Source organism: Zosterops lateralis (assembly GCF_965231275.1).
Source record: "Zosterops lateralis genome assembly, chromosome: 6".
In the NCBI taxonomy this organism is placed as follows: domain Eukaryota; kingdom Metazoa; phylum Chordata; class Aves; order Passeriformes; family Zosteropidae; genus Zosterops; species Zosterops lateralis.
In genome coordinates this window covers 25,388,216-25,402,960 of record NC_139761.1, presented here as the reverse complement: position 1 = coordinate 25,402,960, position 14,745 = coordinate 25,388,216, and the positions used below count along the sequence as shown (strand labels likewise).

Genomic DNA, 14,745 nt, shown 5'->3' with positions numbered 1-14,745 from the left:
TTCTGTATTTAGGAAATAAAATAATAATAAATAAAGGAGGAATTAGGGTGCCTGTTCCTCAAAGAAATTGCATAAAAGCTCTTTATTCACCTCAGATATAAAAAAAGGTAAGTATACAGAAAACAATCTAGGTCTTACTATTAAAGATGAATGTAAAAGAATAGTAAGAGAGCCTAGATACAAAATAGGAATGGTAATACAAAGTGAGATGCAGCTAAGAAGGAACATTAACATATACACTTTGGCAACTAGAAAAATAGGAAATTGAGCTTAGGAATTCAAAAAAGAAAAATATTTAAAAATGACACAAGTCCACAACACTTAATATCATCACAGAAGAGCCTTCACTAGAAACATCATCACTATGCAGATCGTTAACAGAATTTATATCAAAACCAAAAAAAGGTAAAAGATTAAATATGACACTGCTGCTTAAATAATTCCAAGAAAAATTCTTTAAAATAAAGTAATAAAATGAAAGAAGATTCACAGATTGCTTGAAATTTTAACCCAAAATCCCCAGTAAGAATAATAGGTTATGATAACTTGGCCATCTTTTTTCATATTGGTAAATATGAAAATATTGGTTTCATATGATGTTTTCTGTTCTAGGATAATAATAATAAAAAACCCCATAAACACAAACAAACAGAAAAACACACACCAAAAAAACAAACACCAAAAATCCTAGAGGAAGTCAGTAGTCATCCTGAAGAATCCATAGGCAGTTTCTAAAAGGCAGAAGATCTACAGCACATCTCTAACAAGGGGAGAAAAAAAGAGGAGTTGGAAATTAAAAACCTGTCATGTTCAATTATCAGAAAACTACCAGAATAAATCACACCATCTGTAAACCCACCAAAGGTTACTAAACCAGATGAATGGTAGGGAACAAATCATACCAAACCAATCTAATTTCCTTCCACAACAGACCAACAGGCATTGTGGATAGGGAAGAAGAAATCAATGTCAAAGCTCAATTTCAGTAAAGGCCTTTGACATTACCCAGTATGACAAACTTCTAAGTAAGCTGAAAAAACCAAAAATAGATCAAACCACCATAGGATGCCTCCAGAAGTCATCAGACACTACTCCTAAGGTTCTCTTTCAAAAAAAAGAAAATGCATTGAGGTGGATATTTCATGTGTAACTGCACCACTTCAGTGCTTCATTCAGTGCTTTCACTAATAATTTGGAATATTTGGAATTTGGAATAAACAACCTTATTAAGTCTGCACATGAGAAAGCAGGGAGAGTTGCAAGTATACTGGATGGCAAACAGAATTCAATAGAAACAAAGTGTAAAGCAGTTGGGACAAGGAAAAAGGTCACAAACCAAGCAGGAACTTATGTCAAACACTGTGTTTTCATAATAACCCCCAATTTAATGACATTGGAACAGGAAATGGCTGTCAAGGTAGCAGCTCTTAGGAGAGAGGAAGGCAGTGGGTACCAAGCAAAAGGCAAGACAATATAACACTATCATGAAAAGAGAAACATTGTATGAACAGATTTATTTCACCTGGGTTTCAGGATACAATTTGTCTATTTCAGTTGGCACTGATAAGGCCTCGGATGAGGTGACATCCAGTTTCAGAAAATACTTGAGGCAGTGTATGGAAGATTATTAATTCCCTCCTTTATCCCTCCTGCCTTGAAGTATATAAAGACTTGTTGCAAAAGAACAATCACACATCTTTGCACATGGTAGGACAGGCTTAAAGAAAAGCAGGATTATGGTTAGAAACAAGGAAAATCGTTATAACTGGAAGGGTAGTAGCCCCACCCCACTAGAGATTACCTGGTTTGTTTCTTTGTTTGTACAAGCATATGACACATACAAAGAGCATCCTGAAAAGGCACATAGGGACAAGAACAAGCAGACCACTTTTGACCTTCCAAAACTACAGAAGATCCCCACTGATCATGAAAATTCCTTCTCTTCAAAACCATGCACTTCATGTTGCTGGGCTAGCAGTCCCCAAAATGAATCTCTAATTGGAACAGAGCTCTGCAAAATCACACAACTGGGAGCAGCTGGGGAATCAGCCACTTGCAGACAGACAGGTGCCATTTCCTTTTCACTAGTGTAAACCCCATGGCTCACTTGACAGCATCCTTGCTAAAGAGCAATTCTCGCAGGGTTGTCATTTGCTGATGGCTTTGGGAGAAGGTTGTTTTGACTAGAAACCTTAGACTTACAGCTCATTTAGAAGCATAGCAGTTTGATGTTTTTAATCCACTTGACATCCTGGCTTGTTATACCAGTACATCAAGATGGTATGACAAACAGGCTAATTAAACGGAGAACAGGGACTATTTTCACAAGCTTCACTCCACACTGTAGAGGTGAGCCCCAATTCCTTGACTGCTGTCATTCAAAACAAGTCACTGAATTTAGAGTTGTGGCCAGGGGAATTGCAGGGATCAGGTGAAGGTGCCTGAGGTATATCAATTGAGTTGTCAATGCAAAATCTGTCTCATTCCCAGAGTGAAATCTTCAATCAAGATGTAAAGAAAAACTCTAAGCTAATGTACTTGAGGGCAAACACACAGCATGGTCAAGGGATACCTAGACTGGACACATGCTAAGAAGGATGCTACAGTCTCCCTGATACTCTCCTAGATTTATTTGGATGTGAAAGCAATGACTTGAAGCTGGGTTTCCCCCAGGTGAGTGACCACACTACTTTTTTTTTAGCTACCTAAGTTAAAGCTGACATTACCTTCAGCTAGAAAGAGTAACCACATCCTGTACCCATTAGACTGGACATAAAGACAAGAGGAATTTAAGTTACAGGTGTGAAATGTGGGGCTGTGTTTCATGTCAGGTAAAAAAACCAAAAGATGGCCTGTGTAGTTGTTGTGAAATGTGTGGAATGAGGCCACAGGACAGTCATAAAAATGAATTTTAATAAACAAACAGAAAAAGCATGGAAAGAGGCTTTTTAGACAAATATTTTGCACGCTTATAAGTGAATAATGTGAGTTTTAAAGTTTTCACAATATCAGTTTTATGTTTTGGGGTTTTTTTATAGGCCTTTAGCATGTAGGATAGAAGAATGCATAAGTTATATTATTTGTTTTGAAATAAAATTATTATAAGCACTGAGCTGCTTTGTAATAAGAGGTTTTGAACTACAGCTTTAGAATATAAAAGGAATGGTAATCACCTAAATAAAAGAAGAAAGTGAGCTTATCTTAAGCTAAAAAAATTGAGGATCCTGGAAAGGAAAACTGGACCCCATCATCACAGATGCATGATCCTGGTAAGAGAAGCTAGACATCACCCTCACTAATTTACAATCCTGGAAAGGAAAACTGGACCTCACCATTACAGATGTAAAGAAGCTGGGCCTCACCATCACTGACGTATGATTGCAGAAAAAGAAACTGGAAATCACCATCACTAATTTACAACCTTAGGGTATAGAAATATGATGCCACCTATAGGAACCAATCACAATGGGGTATAGAAATTGGATGTCACAAATAGAAACTAGGAGAAAACCACACAAAAAAAAAAAAAAAAACTGCTGAGAAGTGCTTTATGAAGATGCTCAATAAATACCAGCAAAAATCAGCATTCGGCGTGCAGCTGGAGGGGAAACCCCCACTGCACCCAGTGCACTGCTTTGCTCATATTTTATCATTTGAATTAATAAATTAATTGTTGCTTAATATATTGGCTGAGTCAAGCTCTTATTCCTTACACAGGGATCTTCATGTTTACCAAGATCTCAGAGACCTTATAGTCCAAGGAAACTAAAAATCAGCTCTAGCCAGGAAAAAAGCTCTCTCTTTTCATCTACCACAAAAGGCCAAAAAATAAAGGACTACTCTCTGACAGAAGGCATCTAGGTGGCATTTTTAGTGTGTTCTGATCCCTACAATAAAAAAATTCTTCACAAGGTGCTTTTTTTCTTCCTAAGAAAGATCCAGGGCCAGGAGACAACGGAACATTCATTTTTAACAATTCTTAACGACATATCATTCAGGAATTCACAAAAGAACATTAACAGTGATTTTTTAATAATAACCAAAAGGAAAGAAAAAATTATTCCATAAATACTTACTGCAAAAACAAGTTTGTTTTCCTCGGTTTACAGTTTTGGGCCTTTCATGAGAAGAACGAGCTCCCAAAAATAAGCTATTTTCAAGTTCCAAGCAGAACAGCTTCAAACTGAATGAGTGGGAATTAGATTCTTCTTTTTGTTCTCTTCCAGAAACAATACTTTACAGAAAATGAAAGGAAATATTTTGATTTCTTAACAGCAGAGTCATTCAAGACTATGACATGTTAAGTCACAAATATAAAAGTCCTCAAATGTGAGTAAGAATGAATCAATGTTTAAGCCCAGAAGACAACTCAGGACACATATTCCAAGGCAAAAATAACAAAGTACAGGGCAAGTCCATGAGACACCTGTTCTGAAAACAGAACTCATGAGAGGGTAAAAAACTGCTCAGCTTGCAAGCTGTTCAATTTTATAGGAAGTATACTTGCAAAATATGGCAGTAGATGCCTCTCTTGATTTTTTTTTTTTTATTTCAAGCTCAGAAAACAGCAGAAACTAAACTTCTGTTAGTTGCAGTCTTACAATGTTTTGTTGACTAAAAATAGCATCGAGGGAAATGCAGTGTTGCTGTAAAGATCATATTGGAATCATGTCACCGCTGTTATCTCAGCACCTTCCCTATACTTTCAGTGTGTCATCCTATGATTTTCTAACACTTTGGATTCTGTATCATTCTCCTAGCGCCTACTGCTTCAGTTGCTGTTATGATCCATGTAAATACTTTTCTCACACTCCTTCACCTGACTTCTTCCTTGGTCTTTAAAGAAGGTCTTTCAAAAGTGCTTCCTGGGATCACCTAGTCCAGCCTCCCACTGAAAGCAGGACTAATGCCAACTCTAGTTCTAATCACGTTAGTCATGGCTTTGTCCAGAGAAGTCTTGAAAACCTTCAAGGTGAAAGGTTTCACAACTGCCCTAGGAAACTTGTTCCCACCTCCTAACTATCTTTATAGTCTCTTCTGGATAGTTTCTTACCATCCTTCTGGAAAAAAAGAGCCCAAAATCAGACACAGCATTTCAGCAGCTGCTTCAGCAGCATGATGAGGACAAAAATTTTTCTCAGTTTGGTGCCCACATTCTCCTACCATAGGCTAGCATGCAGGCTGCCATAATTGTATTGTGGATTCACTGCTGGCTCATGCTCAGCACACACCACCAATTCTGAGGATCTCTCTCAGCAAAGCTGAGAATTTCCTTGTCAACCAGCTTTAGGTTTCTGCCAGCCAAATTCTGAATCCAGGCTCTATCTTGCAGCATATTAATTCTTTCCCTCATAGAGGAACACTAACTAATAATTAGGGTCAGCATGAAAATACTGACCATCAGCGCAGTATCACCTTACAGGGTAATCCTCTTTACAAATTAAGATTGAGTAACTGATCCGAGTACAGTGACCCATCCACTTCAAACCACCAAACAGTCCATTCATGTTACTCATAGTTCCTCTGGTCCACATGCAGACACTGTGGGAGAGTGTGTCAGAAGCCATTCTAAAGTCAACATATGAAAATATCCACCACTGCCCTTGCTGACACCACAAGTCACTTAATCTTATAAGGCCATCTGGTTGCCTAAGCAATGCTTTTACACATCTCCATCACAGTAGCCTCTCCCTACTTATTTCCACTTCTTTTTTGGTCTCCTAGTTCACTAACAAGCACCTTGCTTATATTAAGTAAGCCTTAAAAAAAATGAAAGAATCCACCCTCACAGGCCAGATGTCTGAGCAGACGCTCACCACAGTATCACAACTGATACTTCTCAGATCTTGTTTTCTTTTGCTAATGTAATTCAGTGCTTTACCTTTGGTAACTCCAGTCTCCAAATGTCAAAACACATCTGATAACTCAGCAGGTGAAATAAAATGGACATGGATGGATTTCTGTTTCTCTTACCCCTGTCTCCTCAACATGTCTACTGTCTTGTCTAGGCCTGACACTATTTAAGAAAGCATACAATGGTTGAAACCAGTCTAATGCACAATGCAAAGGATTTATCAGTAGTTTTATGGAGAGTTCCAATGTTGCTGAAATGTCAGACAAAAGAGGGTTTTCCAGCAAGACTGCTTCTTGCAGCAAGTAGAGATATCCATATCATTGGCATATCATGGGATGTATATACATTGGCTTCAAAAGGAATGAGTCACTATCTATCAAATTAGAGACTACCAAGCACTGTAATTGCACCTGCTCCTCAGATCAGGAAAGGAGTAAGACTTGAACTACACTTGTCACTCTTCTGAACAAGCCTTAAGATTTTTCAAAAGGCACAGGATAGAACATTTGTGCTCACATGTGCACATGACATTGAGCAGAGGCAGTATGGAAACCCAAGATATCATACAGATACCTACAGGCTGTATGCCTCACACCACACAGCACAAAGCAGAGACCAAAGCTGCCATGCTTTACTTCAACTTCTTCATGATTCTTCACAAACACTTGAAATTTCTTCAATGTAAGCATAGCTTAATATAACTCTCTTTCCAAGGAAATGCAGAGAAGTGGCTCAAGTCCATCTGCTGGGTACTTCTGATCTCAGCATTAGGTATCATCACATTGTGCAGGCAGCCCCTGCAGCTATGTCCTGACCCAGAAAACCTCACACCCACAGAAGTCGTCACTTATTCTCTGGGTACAGGTAGCCCCTTGATCCTTTTCCAGTGAAGTTCACCTTTCCATTTGATTAGAAAATCAAGAGTTCAATGGTCCCTGTTTGTGGTCTAAGACAACAGACTGTACATTTTATCCTCAGTCACACTGAGCTGAGCACTTTTTTGTCCAACTGAAATACTCTTCAACACAGAAAGGGTTTTCAAGGTTGTTTTTTTTTTAAACAAGTCTAATAACAAAACCTATCCCTCTTCTTATAATCACCCACTAATTCTATCCTGAGTTTGGGAACTATTTGCTAATTCTGATTAAAATTCAGGAAGCATTACTTAACTATATAAATTTCTCAGATCCTGAGATGTGGCATAGGAGGCTTTCTCTCAAAATTCTTACTTTAAGCTGGTAACATAACATGAGCAAAATAATAAGCTGTCAGTAGTCTAGCACCTAGATGGTAATTAGATATTCAATGTCAGAGTGCATGCATGTCTCTGGATCACTCCTCAGATGAGCTAATAGGATAATCCTATTATTCCAGCAAGAATATTATTCAAAGACATCTTCCAGAATTTGGTAACCTTACCAGTCTGTATTAAATAGCAACACAGAGCAATGTGTTCTGAAGCATTCATTTCTTTCTTTTTGAAGATGGGCCGTAAGAACATCTTGAAGGAAGAGAGGACAACAGCCAATCATTACAGAGGCAGGAAAGGAACAAAAACTTTGGCCTGAAGATTTTTTGTTTAAATTCCAATGTGATAGCTATTTGACTTTTCTGCCTCAGTAGACACAAACAATTTTCACAGAAAAGATAAAGAATATCAATCATTGCCATGACAGTTTTTTTTTCCCAACGTTCTTTTGGGGGTTATATAGTGCATCTTCTTTTTGTCATAAAATCTGGGCCTGAGATATGTTATCCATTTCAAATTACAGAGAACACAAAATGAAAGACATGCTGAGACAATTCTACCTGCAGATACAGGCATAAATAAAAAACAGATATATCAGACATGATCAGTAAAGTGTTGATCACCTATTAGTTCCAACAATGTGATAGATCTTTTACTTTAGAAATCGGATCACTGTTTGACTAAGGTTTACATCAAGGCCTGTTCAACTCTTATCCAGCTAAACTCTCAGGAAGAGTTCTTCATACCTTCATAACTTCTTATTATTCCATCATGCAGTGCTAGTTAAGATGGATTGAGGATCTTGTGGTGATGCACTGAAGGTTATGAAAAGCAGAGGGATTTCTGCCCAAATTTTACACTGGAATCTAGATCAGACCTAGATATTCACCTCTCTCCATTACAAGGAGAGGGCAGATCCAGCTCTGGACTATGATGCCAGATTTTATTCTTAAGTCATCACTACACAAACAAAAGGCAGAAAAGACAGCAGCTGTTGTGTTCAGTGATGACTACTGTTTAAGGCTGACCTAACAGATCAAACAGAGAAACAATACATACAGGTTTTGGTTTTCTTTTGTCGGGGGAAAAAAAAAAAAAAAAAGGACAAAAGCACCACACTGGTATCAGGAAAACATGTCAGCAAGTGTAGAAAAACTGTCTTCCTACAATAGCAGTTCTAGAAAACATGACCAAATAAGCAGTGCAAGGAACTTCTGGCACTGGAAACTTTTATTGGGGTGCCCGTTCCAGAGTCCACAGCTATGGTATTTTACAGGATAGCTGCTCTGTCCACACCTTTGTGCAGAGCCCATGGTACCCAATCTCTTCAAGTTGTGTCTTTGCACCTCAATATAACCTTTATTTGTTGTTAGTCAAAAGCAAGTACCCCTTCTTCAGCATTTATAACGCACTCTTCATTCCTTCACCTGAATGGAACAAGGCAACACTTTACACGCCAGCTGCATCAGTCTGCAGTAACACAATACCCATCTACCACCCAAGATTCCTCTTTACAGCTCCTTTCACACCTATTTCTTTTTAATATTGATGGATATACAAATATATTTCTTGCAAAATTTCATAAAGGAAGTCTCACTTCAGGATTCTCTGGCGTTTTCCTTCATGGGAAAGAAACCAAAAAAAGAAATCCCACAGCCTCTGTCTCCAAACTAATTGCTATGTAATAATTTTTGACAAGAAATAAAGAGTATTTATATATATATATATATATATATATATATATATATCTACACACATACTGAAAAAAACAGAGTTTGTGCATATATATGTATATAAAAAGATACAACTGATTCAAGCCATACATACACTACACAGTACCTGGATCTGTTCCTGGCTCCAGCCTGAGGTCCTGCAATACAATGCCTGTTTTGGTTAGAGCAGCTCCTTCTGCAAAGGTTTTTAATAAATAATTCTACAGTACCCAGCCCTGGAGGCAGCCAAGGAGCCTCTGCAGAGCTGGTTCTGGGAGCCCCAGGGCCTCCAGCACAGTGAGTCGCCCTGGCTCAGTCTGCCTGCCTCATGAACTGGAATTATCAGTCATACTATATGACACACCTAATGCATCTTAAAATGCTTGTTTCTAATGATACAATCTAAACCCCAACAGCTATTACTATTAAAACATTAACATACAGACACTTGCAGGTCTCTCAGGTAATTTTTTTCTCATTCCTCACAAATTTTTGTTCCAATTTTATCTAAATTATTAATGCCTCAATTGTTAACAACATGTTTGAACAACATAATTGACCAGCAGCCTCCAAATGCTATTTGAACTGCCTCGGACCTCCAGCTTGCACAGAAGAAGTTTATGGCTCTGTCACAGAGGATATGATCCCCCAACTGATAGACAATAAAGCAGACTGCAGTGAGGAAACAACTTGGTAGCTTTCTGATTCATTTATTATTATCCAAATGTAATGATTAATTAAATCCTTACCAATACCCCTACTTTAAAAAAGAAAGCTCTGCTTTGTAATTATCACCACTTGAACCATTTCTTCACTAGCTCAACCTAAACAAAATGACACACTGCAAAAACATTCTTCTAGAAGTTTAAACTTCAGTAAACACATCATATTTTATTAATGAAATTACTCCATTTAAGAAAGTATTCCGAATCTAAAAAGAACTGTCCAAGAATAATAGATTCTTGATTTATACTAAAAGAACTACTGAAAAACACTGTACTCAAATTCGCAAATTGACTTCAAGTATGGTATCAATCAAGCCAAAATAACACAAATAATTGGAAATTAATGGTTACTCTTTTCTCAACAAAAAGCAGACAGCTAGTAAAAGTCAGTATATCAAAGGCCTTTTATAAAATATTTCACAATTAAAAATCACACTTAACATTCCTAATGCCACCACACAGAAGGGATTTTCTCACCCTCACACAAATAACATATCTACTGCTGAAAACAAGGTTATCAATCATGGCAGTAGTTTGCAAAGAAACATCACAATCAAGTATCAATTTAATCCACACAGAGACTGGATTTATGCTATGTTACTTCAAAAAGAATACATTAATTTGTCATTATCTCCATCTATACATTTAAAATGCTCACATACAACTCTGGATACATTTAAATAAAACCACGATAAAACATCACAAAAAATAACAAAAAACATAATCCCAGAAACCTATCCATGTTTTGTCAGCCACTTATTAAGAAGTGAAAGCACTGAATTAGAGGGAGACTCCTACCAACTTCAGTAAAGCTCAGGTTCATCTAATTTTAAGGCTCACTGTTTTCAACTCCCAAAACAATTGGGGTTTTAATCAAATACATATGAAGATTTAAATACAGGGAAAAACACTCTCTTCTCATGAGTACACATTTGAGAAAATGAAATAAATCTGAAAGACAATATCTCTATAGATACTGTACATCTATGATTTCTGATGTCAACTGACATTGCATAAAAGATGTAACAGTACCAATTACTAATGGGCCATTAAAATCACAGTTCTTTGGTCGAGTATCACTTTTGAAAAGTTCTGAGAAAAGCAAGAAGCACTCGGAAACACATTAACTTCTCCAAGAAAGTTTGCATCAAAGCTTTTCTTTTTAACTTTTATTTTTTAAGCAACAACAACAAAAATTGTCCACTTAGGAAAGTTAAGTTGTTACCATCTTACATTTCAGAATACAAAACTGAAAAAAATCCCTATTAAAAAAAAGACAGGACTTCAGCCAAGTATTCAGCTACTTATTGCTGTAGTTGTAACTCAAGTCCCTTGAAATCCCTATGTTTTGGTCATTTGTAGCGAAAACATGTTTGGAACACTAGCAGCAATAAAAAACCCCTTGAAAACCTAGACATAGTTACACTGTTGTGTGAAAATCAGCAGAAACCATGGCCATTGGAACATAATAAAGCATCCTGTAAAAGTGAATTGGTAGCTAGAAAAACAGGGTTGATTTAAAGTACTATCCCAAAGCCATATGTGGGCCAATGCCAGTAAAGAAAAGTCCATTTCCCCTCCACCCAGACAGAGCCCAGAACCACAGCACTACTTCAAACATAACGAACACAGTCTTCACTCTGCTTCAATGCCTCATCTCCCCCTCCCTCCTCCAACAGGTAGAATACAGAAACTTGAGATAATTACTAATTCCAAATTTAGGTGATATGCACAAATATACCATTGAACAAAGTCTGGACAGCAAACAGTACACCTGAGTTCAGTCATACAAACTAACTTTTGTAAATAGCATTAAACGAATATATCCATGTCTCTAATATGAATCTAGATGTATTTTCTTACAAAATGCATTAATAGAAATATCCAGGCAAATACATACCATACAATAGCAAAAGCTTTAAGCCCCATTTAATAAGATGACTTTCTGATTAAAAATAGAAGGCAATTAAGATTTACTCAAAATTACAATTAAGAAAAGCTTTCACAGTGCAATATTGAAACTGTCACAAAGTTAAGAAAATACTGATATCAAAGTACAATCACAATGTTAAAGTAGACAAAACTACTATACAAGGGCATATCTTGTAAAATTAAAAGGAATGAACACAACATAGGGGACCATCTCATGTCCCTGCTCTACATATCTCATTTCCTAGTCTTCAGAGTCATAATTGTGTCTTTCGGACATCAGTAGAAATCTCGGTAAAACTAAGAGGTTCATTCTTCTTTGTAGACCAGATTTCAAAGCCCAGTTACTTCTTGAAAATACGTTCTTCATCACTGCACAATTTCAAAGTAGTGCAATATTGCCATGATGTGCTGAGGCATGAACACATAGCCTGTGTACAGTGCCATTCCAACAATGGAAACTAGCATGGAATCTGAATTACAGTTGAGGAAAAAAGCATTTGAATAGAAACCACACAAGACATCACAAACTATAGCATTAAAACTTCAGTGTTTACTATCTTCTAACATTACGTTTCTGAAAAGGACATGATCAGCCGTATTCAGCAATTACAAGCCACAGAAAAACCTACTGAACACTGAAAACCAGAATGTCAGTAGAATAATCAGCTGAACTGCAAAGGATGCCTTGCAAGTTATCCACTGCCTTGGCAGTGACACAAGAGGACAGGCCAGAGCATGGGAAGTGTGATGCAGAACAGAAAATGGGCACTGAGAAAAGAGATGTTTTCATGTTCATCTTCTCAGATGTTGAGCAAGTCTTGCAAAAGCCAGCCCCATTCGGCCAAGCAGAAAGAAGTCAGCCACCCCAAAAATCCGAACTGAAACAAAACTATAGTAATTTGAGCAGCTTTACTGAATAACACCGTTCTTACTTGTGGATGACCTCCTTTTCAAGCAAACAGAATTAAATGTTTTCTAACTATTTCACTCGCAAAGTCTCAGAACATCAGCATAGCTTTGAGTCAAGGTGTGTACTCAAATAAACACACTTATTAGTACTTTACTACAGGAGATTACACTGCAAAATAAACTTCATGTGAAGCTATCGGCTAAAAAATCTGCAGATGACCACTTTATTAGCCGAGTTTCTAACAGGAAACATTTGTAAAACTTATATAGAAAACTGAGACAATAGCTTATAAAGTACACATACAATTGGACTTTTGTCAAGCTCTAGAGCTTTTGAAGCTGTATCTAAACAAATTCTGGCATCAGATTACCAAAAGATTATGGGTTCAGAAAGCTTAAGATTTCAGAAATTCAAAAGTACACAAAACTAATAAAAAGCTGTTAATTCCACCCAACTACCTGCAGAGATTCAGTAAACTTAGCCCGAAACACTGTAAAACACACTGCAGATTAACAAGCGTGATAAGGCCAGGCAGCAGTACTCAGTTTCCACAGGTGAAACCAGAGGAGCCGTGCGTGCTCTGCGCTCTCCTGAAATCAAGTCTCCACAGCACAGACAGGACAAGCGCTCTGTCACCGACCCGCCCACGGCACAGCAGAGGTATGAGGTGCACCTATTAGAGCTGCTTGGTGTATTTATAGTCCCAGAGGATTATACAGTAAGAGATACTAAAATGAAGGTCAACTCATAAATCCACATTTCCATGTCAGTGCTCACTTCTGATACCAGAGCACGGGCACACACCATTAGTTCCCAAGGCCACTGTGTCCGCACTGCCTCCACACAGCACCCAGCAGACACGACCCACCTACAGCCAAAGCATCCAGTCTGAGGACAAAAAACATCTTTGCTGATCTGAGATCAGAAGCCATGCTTCTGCCACTCCTTACATTTGTACGTTATGTGGCAATTGCAATACGAATAGTTTATGAAAGTAAACATGCACACACTTTTATTTACTTAAATATTTTGCACAAGGTAAAAAGGAAAAAAATACTGTGCAGGGAAATAAACTGCAGGGAAAACAAAACTTAGGTTTCCTCAGTGATACAGGCATGGCATAAAAGGAAGAAGATACATTAACAAGGAATACAACATAAGAACCCCTACCTGAACAATTGTGCACAGTCTGTAAGTCTATAAAAACTTACTACTTCTCTTTTCCAATAATCTCCATTTCTACTGACTTGATACAGGAAAAAAAAATTATCACACCGCTGTAACTTGGGCAACCACTTATACATAACAAATGTGATTTTCTTTACAAAACTGAGCAGAATCTCAGTAAAAGCAGCTTCTTGCTACTGCTTACACCCTTCTTTATGTTAATTTCTCTCTCTGTCTCTCAGTATTAACTGAAGATGGCTCAGGGTCACTCGTACTGAGACACCAGTTAAAGTCAAGATCAAAATAGTCACACTTCAGAGAAAAATACTTGTGATGCCACAGCAATACTTAAGAAAACGCACTGCCTCTATGAAAGGGCCAGGTAAAGAAGCAAACCTATAAATAACCTTTATAGAGATGCCTTTACATGACCATCTATCAAGTTCTCCCGCTCTGAAACAGCCCAGCAAACTTGCCAGCTCGAGGATTAAATACCCGTGTAATAAAAGCCATGTGACAAAGCAGATGAAAGCCCAGGCTGGCAAGGTTTTGCAGCGTGCGCATTTACTCTCCTCTAGGCAAAAATAAAAAGAAATCACTAAAGACGCTTAACCTTAACAGAAAGCTCGAGATTTCAGTGCCAAAGACAGAACTACCGTAACTCCAAAGATATAAACTTATGCCGGAGGAGGAGCGGACCAGGCTGCCAGACGCCGGGACACAGCGGAGTGAGGATTACACCCAGCCCGGGCAGGATGTTAGTGTGGAGGGGTGAGGAGCTGCCAGCGAGGAGGGGTCAAGCCTCGGTCCCGAGTGGAGATGCCGCTCCTCCGGCTGCCCCGGCCCGGCCCCGCTCCCCTCCCGGCCCGGGTCTCCTCCAGCCCAGCCGGCCCGGCCCTCAGCACGACCATGGCCCGGGAACCGCCCGAGCACCGCGCAGGGCCCGCGGAGCCGCCACACCCGCCCCGCCCGGCGGCCTCGGGGCAGCCCCGGCCCCGCACACACCCCCGCCCGCCAGGCCCCACCGGCAGAAGGATACTGAAGACGGTGCGCTCCCAGGGCTCCAGCATGTAGAGCGCGGTGACCAGCAGGTACTGGTAGTACAGCCACGACATCTGCTTCCAGGCCGAGCCCAGCGCCATGGCGCTCCCCGCGCCGGGCCCAGGCCGAGCGGAGACGGGGGCGGCGCGCCGGGA

General features: G+C 38.9%; 1 protein-coding gene across 1 annotated transcript; it reads right to left on the bottom strand.

Annotated features, from left to right (window-relative positions):
- Positions 1–10,100: 10,100 nt before the first annotated feature.
- On the bottom strand, positions 10,101–14,745 carry SPTSSA (serine palmitoyltransferase small subunit A). Its single transcript, XM_083863632.1, has 2 exons — positions 14,589–14,745; positions 10,101–11,942 (listed from the first exon to the last, which is right to left on the bottom strand). The coding sequence occupies exons 1-2, from the start codon at positions 14,689–14,691 to the stop codon at positions 11,839–11,841; spliced, it is 207 nt and encodes a 68-aa protein (XP_083719758.1). The 5' UTR covers positions 14,692–14,745; the 3' UTR covers positions 10,101–11,838.

What these genes read in the sequence shown, in the direction of transcription:
- SPTSSA (XM_083863632.1), bottom strand. Translation starts at nt 14,691, where the DNA reads ATGGCGCTGGGCTCGGCCTGGAAGCAGATGTCGTGGCTGTACTACCAG. An exon ending in CTGGGAGCGCACCGTCTTCA is followed by an intron (nt 11,943 to 14,588) that starts GTATCCTTCTGC and finishes ACTGTAATTCAG; the next exon opens with ATTCCATGCTAGTTTCCATT.